Raw genomic sequence first — 12,969 nt, 5'->3', positions numbered from 1 at the left:
AAAGGATTAGAAAGGAAGGGTGGAGAGGAAGAGGCTGGGTAAAAGCAGTTTCTATCTTAGTTATTGCAGAAAAACGTGTTCAAAACAGCTTTCCTCATAGGTAAGCTGTCCAAGCTCTGTTGTCTGAGTCGTTTGTAGAAGCTTCTTTAGTGAACGTGTCTGAGGGTGGGCTTCAGACTGATGGTGGTGGAAAAACATCCAGTCTCTGCAGGAGCTCCTATGGAATGTCCAGTTGAGGGGCTATGACAACAGTGAGGTGACTGGAGCATCTCTCTGACAAGGACAGGCTGAGAGACCTGGGACTGAGAGAGTATCTTACCAGTATTTGGCCTAAGAGGTGGGGGGCAGGAGGATGTTCTGCCTTCAGTGGCAGCCAGTGGCAGGACAATGGGCAATAGGACAAACTAGAACAGAGTGTTCCATATGAGCCTAAGGAAAAACTAACACCCTCCGAGGATGAGGGAGCACTGGAGCAAGCTGACCAGAGAGATTGAGTCTCCCCTGTGCCGATTCCAAAACCGACTTGGGCACGATTATGCGCAACTTGCTCTGGGCGACCCTGCTGTAGCGGGGAGGGTTGGACTGTATGGTGCACAGAAGGCACTTCCAACCCCCACCATTCCGGGCTTCTCGGACCGGCTCGTGTGTGATTGAGTCTAACGCGTCTCGGCTCTGCCGTTACGTGAGGGAGGAGGGCAGGGCGGGGCGGGGCGCAGCGAGGGCCAGCCCCGCCGCACAGCTCGGGGCGGGACGTGCGGCGCCGCACGCCGGCACCTCAGCGCCGCTGAGGTAAGTGAGCGCCCGCGGCGCGCGAGGCGGCGGCCCCCGGGCCGGGCCTGGCAGCGGTGCGCGGGAACGCAGTCGCGCTGAGGGGGAGGCGGCAGAGGCGGCAGAGGCGGCAGAAGCGGCAGAGGCCGCCGCCCCCCCTACAGCGCGGCTCCTTTCGCCCGCTTGGTTCCCCTTCGCCCTTCTGCAGGCGGGCAGCTGCACGTAGGCTGGCTGACCGCCGGGACTGCTGCGGCAGCAGCTTTCTGCCCCGGAGGAACCCTGCCTGGCGAAACGGCCTCTGGGTGACTTGGAAGAGGGAAGGAAACGGGAGCCGCTCCTTGTGATCCGTTTGTTTCCTCTCAGGTGAAGCGCTTCCGAGCGATACTGATGAGTCTCTTTACCGCTCGAAGGTTGCTTTCTCAAGCGTATTGCGGGTTTAAGGCTGCTGCTGCTTCGAAGAAACAGAAGTTTCCCTTGGAAATGGCTCGTCCTAGTTCAAGTAAGATCTGTGTTTGTTTCCCTCAGTTACCCCGACAGGATTTTAAGCTGGATTTTAATTTCTAGAAGGCTTTGTATTACAGACAAAATCTGCATGCTGTGTTTTTATATTTCTCACTCCGAAACCTGACCAAGAAGAGCGGCATTTGTCAAGTTGAACTGTCAGGCCAAGTACTCCTTCCCCAGGCTTCAGGAAGGTGTTTTCCTTCCGGGCTGGCGCTAGCAGCTTCTGCAGAGCATTTCTGGGCCCCGAGCTAGGAGCTTCTACCTCAAACCCTCCCTCCGGCGCGCTTCTCGGGAGGGCAGGCAGCCAGAGGCTGGGACGAGAAGAGAGCTGAGTTAACAGACTCAATCTTAAAGCTCTGGCCCTTCAGTATTTTCCGATTCTGCGTGAAGTGGATTTTGGGGTTTTTCCTAGAGGCTAAAAATTTGCCTTCTCTGTCTGTTTACTGTGTAGTTGCAAAAGTCCTTGCATAGCTGTGGTTGCCTGGTGATAGGTTTTTAGTAATTGATGCACCTAACTGTGTGCTAGCTAATTGTATTGCCTTTTCAGAAACAACAAAGCACCTCCTTTCTTTGTACAGGAGTTATGGAGGCCTTTGGAACCATTCAGGAGCAGGGTGCTGGGTAACCCCAGGAGCCCTGTTCTATCCAGCAGTAGCAAATATCCTCTTTTTCGTTTGCTTGGGTTGTTTGTTTTAGTTTGTAGATATGCTTTAATTTTTCAGAACTGGGCATGCCTAGCAGTAAATCCCTGAACTGTTGCCAGGGTGCACTTGCTTTTTCTGCTGTCTTGAACATCAGTACTATGGCTCTGATGCTGTGAGGCTTGGGGCTTCCCATGTGATTGTCTCTTCTTACAGAAGCTTGATGCCTTTCTTTAAAAAAACAAACACACAATAAAACCACATAGTAGATTGTGAAGATTAGGGCTGTGATGAGCAGCTCAGACTTTAGCTGCAGGCCAGTCACTAGTGACATACAGTTGGAGTCAGTACTGGAGCCAATATTGTTTAATATGTTTGTTGATGATCTATGTGATGGGACAGTGTACCCACAGTTGGAGTCAATTCTGGAGCCAATATTGTTTAATATATTTGTTGATGATCTATGTGATGGGACAGTGTACCCACAGTTGGAGTCAGTTCTGGAGCCAATATTGTTTAATATGTTTGTTGATGATCTATGTGATGGGACAGTGTACCCACAGTTGGAGTCAGTTCTGGAGCCAATATTGTTTAATGTTTGTTGATGATCTATGTGATGGGACAGTGTACCCACAGTTGGAGTCAGTTCTGGAGCCAATATTGTTTAATATGTTTGTTGATGATCTATGTGATGGGACAGTGTAGCCACAGTTGGAGTCAGTTCTGGAGCCAGTATTGTTTAATATGTTTGTTGATGATCTATGTGATGGGACAGTGTACCCTCAGCAAGTTTTTAGGTTACACAAAACTGTGAAGAGTGGTGGACAAACTAGAAGGGTCGTGTTGCCATCCAGAGGGCCCTCAACAGGCTGGAAAACTGGGTTGACAGGTACCTCATGAAACTCGACAAATGGCAGTACTAAGTCCTGCCCATAAGGACAAATAGCCCCAGGTACCAGGACAGGCTGAGGTGGTCAATTTTGCTGAAGAGGCCCTGAAGATCCTGGTGGGCACCAATTTAACCATGAGGTAGTGATCAGCCCTTTGTAACAACAAAGGCCGTTGGGTGTTCTGGGCTGCAATCAGTAGATCATCTTGAGCAGGTGGAGAGAAGTGATTCTTTCCCTCTGCTCAGTGCTGGTTAAACACCTGTGGTGCTGAATCCAGATCTGGGCTCTCCAGTACAAGAGAAATGAGGACTTACTGGAGAGAGTTCAGCAAAGAGCCACAGAGATGATTAATGGCTTGAAGCATCTAACATACAAAGAGAGGCTGGGAGAGACGGGACTGTCCAGCCTGGAGGAGATCAGGCTTGGGGCACCTTAGCAGTGCATGAGAATACCTGATGGAAAGGAATGAAGACAAGACAGACTCCTTAGTAGTGCCCAGTGACAGGACATCAGGCAGTAGACAGAAAGTACACCAGATTCCATCTGAACACAAGAGAGCACTTTTACACTGTGAGGTTGATCAAACATTGGAAGGAAGGGGTGTGGAGTGTCCATCCTTGGGGATACTTCGAAGCTGCTTCACTGGACAGAGTCCTAGGCAGTCTGCTTGAACACTTGTGTTTGAAATAGACTGCTTCCAGAGGTCTTTTCCCACCTCAGTCACTCTGTGATTCTAAAACATACCGCTTTAAAATTAATACCTGAGGTAAACTTGAAGAGACTTTTTTAGCCTGTGTCTATATAGCCTGCTCCTTTTTAATCTTGTTTGGATTTTTGTAAAAAACACAAAGAAGATTGCCCATGCTTTTTCAGAAACAGAGGAAATGCACATTCCAAAAACCCCAGAAAGTACAATTGCAAACCTAGAAAACAGGCAAGGTCCCATGATCCCTCAGAGACAAATGCCTTTTGCCAAATTACCTTAATTTTAAAGGTGATACTTGGTAACTAAATACAGTTACTTTCATCTCAGGATCTTACCTTACAACTAGGAAGCAAACTCTTCTTGGGTTGTGGTGGCAACAGTGTTATCAAGATAGCATCTAGTGTGCAGTTTAATTTCATATTTTGAGTATATCCAAGGTTAACTATATGTTTCTCTCGTGACATTGCTCATGTTTGGGGATCTCCAAGAATTTGCCCTTCAAATTCCAAAATACAGGAATATCAAAACAAATTAATATTCTGAAATTAAACCTGTGGGAGGTGTATGTGGAATCACAGAAACATTCAGGGTGGAAAAGACCCTCAGGATCACCAAATCCAACCAACAACCCTGCTGTACAAGCTTCACCCTAAACCATATCCCCAAGTACCACATCCAAACAACTTCTAAACACACCCAGGGTTGGTGACTCTACTACCTTCCTGGGCAGCCTATTCCAATGCCTGACCATTCTTTTCTGTGAAAAAAAATTTTCTAATAGCCAGTCTAAACCTACCCAATTGCAGCTTGAAGCTATCCCCTCTTGTCCTATCACTATCTGTGTGAAGAGACCAGCACCAACCTCTCCACAATGTCCTTTCAGGTAGCTGTAGACAGTGATGAGATCTCCCCTCAGCCTCCTCTTTTTCATACTAAATGGCCCTGGCTCCCTAAGTCGGTCCTCATAAGATCTATTCTCCAGGCCCTTCACCAGCTTTGTCGCCCTCCTCTGCACTTGCTCCAGCACCTCTACATCACTCTTGTATTGAGGTGCCCCAAACTGAACACAATACTCAAGGTGTGGCCTCACCAGAGCAGAGTACAAGGGGGCAATCACCTCCCTGTTCCTTCTGGCCACAGCGTTTCTAATACAAACCAGGATGCCACTGGCTTTCTTGACCACCTGGGCACACTGCTTGCTCATACTCGGTTGCTTGTCAGTTACAACCCCCACGATAGAAGCCATTTCTGGATGTGTAAGTTTGCCAGCACTGTCTGTGTGGTCTCCCATATGTAAGTCCAAGTTTGAGCAGCTGTTTCTTCTTCCTCCCCATGCATAGATATGGCAGATTTTCGAGAAGTGTTTGCCAAAGCGAAGCACATAGCCATAATCACAGGAGCTGGTGTGAGTGCAGAGAGCGGAGTTCCTACCTTCAGAGGGGCTGGAGGTTTCTGGAGAAAGTGGCAAGCACAGGTATGTACTGGCAGCACACACCTGCAAAGCTGCCCCTCAGGTAAGTGAGTGGGAAGAGTGACAAGAAGCTAGGCACCTTAGAGGGTGGATGAGCTTGAGCTCTCTCGGCAGTCTTGTCTGCAGTTCTCCATGCTCTGGGCATCTCCTTTGTGCAACTGCAGCTTCTTTTCTCTTGTTTGGTTGATTGTTTGGGAAAAACACTGTTCTTGCAGACAGCTCTTGGTCTTTGTACCACCTTTGTACAGTTTAGCTGTTTGCTTATTTTTTGACACTTGCTGTTTGCCTACCATGTGGGGCCCTTTCCTATTTTAAACTCTTAAGAACAAAATAATAAAGGGCAGAACCAATAGTACTGATTAATTTTTATTACAGAATCACATCAGAAACACATCAGAATTCCTCTTGTTGCTTCTCATTGCTTTAACCCTTTAGTCCCCTGCCAAATTTGTCTCTTTGCTAAGAAAGCTGCTTTTGAGCCCCATGTTGGGTGCCAAAAAATGCAATGGGTTAACTGCCTGTTGCCTTGCAACACAGAAGTGAGGGAAAGTAACACAAAAAGCAAACTCCAGGTTGAGATAAAGAGCCTGTTGGTCTGTCTGTAGGACCAGAGACCTTCTTTTGCCCCTGAGCACTCTGAACAGTGATGAGAAAGGCTCAGTAGGCATGGACTAGTCCCCAACACATCCCAGTGAGTTTTTTTCTCTCAGGAGCTTCCAGGCTGAGAACAGACTTTTTCCTAACATTTCACCAGCTTCTCAGGATTTTGCACTTGTTCAGGGGCAAAATTCCAAATCGCCAGAGGTGACCACTGGCCTAAGCACTTGTCCATACTCTGCCACACACCCTGCCACTCATAATTATCCTGCCTTGGGGCAGATCTGCAGGTGCTATTCTTGGGAGAGACTTGTATTGCTCTGGATGAAACCTGGTCCACCAGAAAACAGAACAATAACAGCACATCTCTAAGCCATTCCCCTAAGGTGACACTGAGCACCAGAGCGAGCACACTTGAGGTTCTGTGACACAGCTCACTGGCCCCAGCTGCCCCTAGAAAAATACATCAACATAGTGAATACACCATAGCAGGAAAAAAAAAGGTATATAAAACTCATAAGAAGCCTCAAGCCTTAATTGAATCCTATTATTATCTCAATACTTCTGTCTCCTGCCAAAATTGACTTAGTCAAGACAGCCTACTTTGCAATCTGCACATATTGTGCCAAAAGTGGACTCTCATGGGTTAACACAGCCTGCTCTCACAAGGACCCCCCCAACACAGATGAGAGGGAAAGTGAAACAAAAAAATTTCTGAGTTGAGATAAAGGGAGTTTAATGAGATGATAGGATGCACAATAGCCTTTGCCTGTTTGCAGAAAATGTGCAGGAAAATGCAGGAGCAGCATCAGAAGCCAATGACCCACTCCCACACTCCGTGATGTGCAGCCAGCCCAGCAGAAAAGACCCAGTACCCCCCAGAATGGAAAGTAGCAACCAGAACAAGCAGCCTCTCATGTTACAATCTAAACTTCAAGACCCATAATACTTTGCTCCAGACAGCACTTTAATTTTGAAGCTGGCACAACAGTAACCTGGAATTAAATCTCAGCAGCAGATTCAACTCAACTCATGGCAGTTTTGCCAGTGGCTGTAAGTTGGCTTATGTTGCACTTAAAGTAGAAAAGAAACTGCTAGCAAAAAAAATATATCCACACCATGCTGTGTTTTATGTCGTCTGTGCAAAAGAGTTCTGAATGCCAAATTTATGTGGATTGAACTATTTCATCTTTGTGCTGCCCTAAACTCATAACAGTTTGATATGGCAGCACAGAATATGGTCAAAGTGAGTGTATTGTATGAAAACACACACTGCACTATTGATATTAATTATTTCCTCATGTGATAAGACACTTTGCCTTATCCTCATAACAGCTATGGAACTATATTCCTGGTCACTGCCTCTGATTATAAATAATCTGCTTTTGCTTTTTTCTGGTAGCAGTGTAAATGGCAGTAATCTATCAGGCTTCATCTGGGGAGGGGATTTTCTGTCCCTTCCAATGGTAGAATGAATTTTTGTGTCTTTTCCAGGAGCTGGCTACTCCAGGAGCCTTCGCACGAAACCCTTCCCGTGTGTGGGAATTTTACCATTACCGCCGGGAAGTGATGCTGAGTAAGCATCCAAATCCTGCACACATTGCCATTGCAGAGTGTGAAAAGCGACTGAGCAAGCAAGGAAGGAGAGTTGTGGTCATTACTCAGAATATTGACGAACTACACAGAAAGGCAGGCACTAAGCACCTCTTAGAAATTCATGGTAAGAATCAGTTTACCTCTCTGCTACAGACTGGCAAACCTGGAGGAGAGAAGAGAGCAGGGAAAGTACTGGGAGAAAAGAAAGTTGTCTAAACATGCAGGTGCAACACATGGAGGTCAGCAAGGGTTTTGGATGTGAGGAAATGCACAAGTGTGGAGACAGTGAGGGTGGAGAAGGGTTTCACTGACGTGCCCCCACCCCTTCCTTCTCCAGTCCACAGATGCCGATGAAGAGTAGAAGTCTCCAGAACAAAGCTTCCTGATCCAGCACTATGGTGCTTTTTAACTGCAGTATCTCAAATGCTTTAAATGGTATTTCCCACCACTGTGTTATGATCTGGACACAGGAAACCTGTACAAATCGTTTGCAATTGTGGATCCAGGGATAAAGCCTTGGGTACAGTTTAATTTTGATTCTCCTCATTCTTTGCAGAACAGAAACACTTTTAAACTCTTGGTAATACTGCACATCTCTACAGCATGTTAGTAATGCTACAAGTGCATAAACCAAACCAATGTCAGAAACATTCAGGCTGGAAAAGACCCTCAGGGTCGCCAAGTCCAACCAGTAATCCTACTGTACAAGATTCACTCAACCATATCTCAAGCACTGCATCCAAACAACCTTTAAGCACATACAGGGTTACTGACCTAGCCACCTCCCTGGGCAGCCCATTCTGACCACTCCTGCTGTGAAAAACTTTTTCCTAATGCCCAGTGTAAACAATGTTAATTTTTTTGTATTAAATTTTGGTGAGATTGTTCATTTTGGGAGGGTTATTTGGAGTGGATTACGTATTTTATGTATTGGGGTTACGTATTTAAGAGAAAGTAAAAGCAGGAAGCAGAAATCATCTCCCTTAGTGATTTCTTAATGATTTTCCTCTGGAACACTGTTACAAGGCTGTGTTACTACTTATGCTGTGAGGTAAAGTGGTAAATCCTAGCTCAGAGGGACTGTTGCTGCCATTCACCTCAGCCTTTCAGCTGAAATGGCTGAGTCTGTCTTTGCTGGTCACCTTGGGTTATTGGGCAAAAGCACAAGTATGTGTTGTGTAAAATACCATGTTGCTCATAATGTTGCCAGGCTTCAACACTTGGCTGTTACCTTCATGTAGTTGGTTACCTGCAAGGTATAGTTTTCCAAGTCAATTAAAGGCTGATGAATGCCACCACTTTCTGGTACAGCCATATCACTGAACAGTTGCTTGACCCCTGATGTCTTTTCTTTGTGCATTTCAGGTAGTTTATTTAAAACTCGATGCACCCACTGTGGAAACGTAGCTGCAAATTACAAGAGTCCAATATGCCCTGCCTTGGCTGGGAAAGGGTAATGTCTGCCTTTTAAACACTCTGGATTTTCTGCTTAGAAACAGAGCTATTTTTGGACCACACCCCATTTTCTTTTAGTAGCTTAAATTTTACACAGCTGTTTTGAAATGCAAGGATTCTGTTTGGTGACTTCAGTGAGAGCACATGATACCATCTTGTGGATGATGTTAACCTCCAGGTTAGCACCACAAACCTCCAAGTTAGCACCACACTGTATGCTTTACTTAGAACAATTTCAGGTGGTATGAAACTCTCCTACTGGACTTATTGTACTCCTTGAGAACAGGCATTTACTCCCACCCTCTTTACTTTCAGAGTATTTTTATTATATCTGATGCTTATTCTTTACACTGGACAGTCATCAGTTGATAGATGAGTTGCCCTGTTTTGCATCTCTTGAGCACCTGGTAGCCTTTGTCATTCAACACATCTCTGAGATTCTTATGATTACAAGTCTCAAAATATAAATGTGTGATACAATCAGGTGGGAAGCATCAGTTTTGACAATTTTCTGCAATTTAAAAAGTTGCAGAAGAATCCTTCAGTCTCCTTATTATAGGTGTCCTCTTTCTCTCACCATTAAAAAAAGGAAGTGGGAGGATGGGACAGCCACATGCTCATAGATTTTTGGTTTCTTATCTCCTTTGCATTTCACCAGATCTTTAGAAAGCTGCACAAACATTTGTTGTGTCTTTGAGCAGCTTATTACAGTTGCTTAGCTCTGGGACAGTTCTGGACAAAAGCTTGCCTGCCCTATGTTGTGTTGTAGTGCTGTAGTAGGTGTTGAAGTTGGATGAAGTTCCAAAGATGCCTTGATTGGAAAACACACTTTAGACAATATGAAGTTTCTCATAATAATGAAGTGCACTTTGTACTAATCAAAATGTATTTCAATTTTGTAACTGCAGGGCTCCAGATCCTGAAACAGAGGATGCCTCAATTCCAGTTGAAGACCTTCCTCAGTACGTATGGACTGTTTTGGCTTTTGCTGTTTTGCATTCATGCTTTGTGCATTGAAGAGGCTTGTGTTAGTATTCATGTAGTCTTGGAAGGACATGGAGGTGTTCTACGGGAGCAAAATGCATGGGACTTTGCCCCAGAAAACTGAGTCTGAAGTTAGGAGGAACAGCAGACAAGAGTGTATACTAGAAGCTGATCATGATGCTAAACATGTTGTGTGTTTATGTGCTTGAGCTTCAAGCTGAAACATGCCTAAATTAATGGGATTTATAGTAAGTGGAGCAGTAAGAGAACTGCAATAAGAAACCAAGTGCTACAGAGTGAATGTTTTACAACTTTTCAGGTGGTCTCTACTCTTACTCAATCTGAAATGCCGTGCTGGAGTAGCCCTTGCAGCCATTAAATGTGCCATGGTGCTTTTTTGTGATGGCTGAAGCTAGGTGCAGATGCCAGAAGCCACCATATTTTTCATTTGGTTCCCGAGGAAAAGAGGCTAATCCCATGCTTCTATCTTTCAGTTCACTTTCTCCTTAAAAACCTGTTGGCCAGTTTGTTAGGGCTGATGGAGGCTGAGGTCTGCAGCATGTTTGCAAGTTTCATGCAATTCAGGAGCTGAGTAAGGGGAAGATATGATGAAGTAATTGAGTTGAACAACTTGTTCAGCAACTTGTTCTGTGCAACCAGAAAGCATCTGTTTGCATGCAACACACCCATAGCATGACATCAGCTGCCTTCTGCCTCACACATACTAAAGGAGTAAAAGAGATGGGATAAAGATGGCAGATAAGACATGTCCAAATGAGAGCAAGAACTACTTTGCTGTTTTGTAGCTCAAAATGGCCTCATCAGCAGTGTAACACTGTTGCTTTGTGGTTTCTAAACAGGTGTGAGGAGGATGGCTGCAATGGACTTCTCCGTCCCCACGTTGTGTGGTTTGGTGAAGCTCTGGATCCTGACATTCTCACTGAGGTTGAGAAGGAGCTTGATATTTGCGACCTCTGCTTGGTAGTGAGTGACACTTTTGTTACCTAACCTCTTAATGGGCAGGGAAGCCACGCTTAAAGAGGTTGTACCTCCTGGGTAAAGGAGATGCATCTGTACTGCCTCACAGGAATTAAAGCCCCTGAGGGACTCTCTAGTGTCAAGTGTAAAACATTAGAAGACTGACCATGGCATTAGAAAATGTGCATGTGCTCCCCAGAAGGTAACAGCTTCAGCATGTGTGCATCTTGCTGAGCTGGCATCTACAATCTTCACAAATGTTAGAAGTTCAAGTGTTCGAGGTTAGCAAATACTGTTTAGCTGTTGAATTTCTCAAACAGTGAAAAGTAGGATTGTTTTGATGCTCAGTTTAAAAACAAAGTGACAAAATACTGCAAGAGGGTGGTTAGCTGTTGACATGTTGACAGCCAGCTGAACAAGAGGCATCAGTGTGCTCGGATGGCTAAGGCAGCCAACAGAATCCTGTATCAGGAACAGCATGATCACCAGGACCAGAGGGGTAATTGTGCCCCCGTACTCAGCACTGGTGAGTCCCCCACTCACATACAGTGTTCAGTTTTGGGCCTCTCACTACAGGAAGGGCATTCAGTTGCTGATGTCCAAAGAAGAGGAACAAAGTTGAAGACCCTGGAGAACAGGTCTTATGAGGAGGAGCTGAGGGAACACAGATTGTTTAGTCTGGAGGAGGCTGAGGGGAGACCTCACTACAACTACATGAAAGGAGTATGTAGTAAGTTATGGGGAAAGTCACTCTTTTCTCCCTAGTATCGAGTGATAGAGTGAGAAGAAGTGGCCTCAAGCTGTGCCAGGGGAGGTTTAGATTAGATATTAGGAAAATCTTTGCTGAAAGGGTGGTCAGGCATTGGAATGGGTTGCCCAGGAAGGTGATGGAGTTGTTGTCCTTGGAAATGGTAAAAACTGTGTAAACATAGCACTATGGGACATGGCTTAGTGGCCAAGTCAGTGGTTGGACTTGATGATCTTAGATCTTTTTCAACCAAAACAGTTCTGTGATTGTGTGTGCTGTGTTTTTTGGTGAGGCTGTCTACATGCCAGATTGCTGACCAAAACACTTGCTCAGAATGGTGTGTACCGTTCACAAAACAATCTTAAGTAACAGAACAAATGTCATGTTTCATTTTCTTGGAGGCAAAGATCACCATTTTGCATCTGTGGGATACTGGATTTTTAGTTCTACACCTGCAATCCACACACAGGCTGCTTTGAGTTGTGTCAGAGGAACAATCTCTGATTCTTGTGCTCTATTAAATAGCCACACATGCAGTGACACTAAATAGAGGTATTGATTTGGTTTTATTTCCGTAGGGATCTTCCATGCTTCAGTGTTTTTGCACATCCAGTGTTCCAAGAAGGGTCCTTAAGTTGCGGGTTGGATTGGTTTTGTCTGTTTAACTGCTAGCTTGCTACACTTCTAATTTCTCATCTTGTCCCTGCAGGTTGGGACTTCTTCAGTGGTGTATCCTGCTGCTATGTTTGCCCCTCAAGTATCAGCCAGAGGAGTGCCAGTTGCAGAATTTAACATGGAAGCTACTCCTGCGACAGACAGGTTCAGGTAAAGGTGCTGGGTTTTAAACTAGGCGGCCTTTAGCCCCCTCCATTGTCTTTTGCACTCAACTGCTGAAGCACTTAGGCAATTCTTAAACATGCAGGACCTAGGTTTTTCCCCAGTGCTTCAGATACGTTATTTCCTTTGAGTAAGAAAAGATGACTGTTCTTTCTGGGTGGAATTAAGACCAAAAATAATAACAACAGCATTTCTCTAAGAGTAAGGCTGAAGCCTGTCCCCGGGTCCCCGAAGGCCTCAGCCCTCAGAGGCAGGAGTGAGCAATTGTCCGAGCTCCTCTCCACGTGCTCTGGCACTGCCGGGCAGCGCCGTTGCCTGCCGCTTCATCCGGCTTTTGCTTTCAGGTTTCACTTCCCGGGCCCCTGCGGGACCACTCTGCCGCCGGCGTTGGCCCGCCACGAAACCGAGATCATCTCTTGAACACCTCAGAGCGGCCAGGCCGGCGAGGAGTCAGTGTGGCAGGGGTCAAGGGACTTGGGGAGCGGGTGGGTGAGGAGGCGGCGGGTCTCGCTGGAACTGCCCCCTCTCCTGTTCCCTGTAGCAATAAACGGGTGGCGGCGGGAACCCGGCGGGATCGGCAGAGCCCCGACGCCGCCACCCACGGCACCGCCTGCGGCGTCCCGCGTGGTTTGTCCCCCGCCCCCGGGTGGTGAAGGCGGCGTGCGGGAGCCGCGCTCGCTGCCCGGGGCGGGGCCTCCCCGGGGCGGGGCCCCCCCGGCGGGGCCTGCGGGAGCCGCGCTCGCTGCCCGGGGCGGGGCCTCCCCGGGGCGGGGCCTCCCCGGTGGGGCCTGCGG

The 12,969-nt window shown here is 46.6% G+C and overlaps 1 protein-coding gene across 1 annotated transcript; it reads left to right on the top strand.

The window, feature by feature from the left end:
* The first annotated feature begins 772 nt into the window (after positions 1–772).
* Positions 773–12,786, top strand: SIRT5 (sirtuin 5). The gene is made up of 9 exons (XM_064161023.1): positions 773–789; positions 1,132–1,267; positions 4,850–4,983; positions 7,072–7,297; positions 8,539–8,626; positions 9,537–9,590; positions 10,473–10,596; positions 12,048–12,163; positions 12,520–12,786. Exons 2-9 carry the CDS (start codon positions 1,156–1,158, stop codon positions 12,593–12,595), a joined length of 930 nt encoding a protein of 309 aa, XP_064017093.1. The 5' UTR covers positions 773–789; positions 1,132–1,155; the 3' UTR covers positions 12,596–12,786.
* The last annotated feature ends 183 nt before the right edge of the window (positions 12,787–12,969 follow it).

This window comes from Pogoniulus pusillus, chromosome 21, assembly GCF_015220805.1.
Source record: "Pogoniulus pusillus isolate bPogPus1 chromosome 21, bPogPus1.pri, whole genome shotgun sequence".
Classification (NCBI taxonomy): domain Eukaryota; kingdom Metazoa; phylum Chordata; class Aves; order Piciformes; family Lybiidae; genus Pogoniulus; species Pogoniulus pusillus.
Note: the sequence above shows the minus strand (reverse complement) of the source record. Positions and strands in the feature narration are given on the sequence as shown.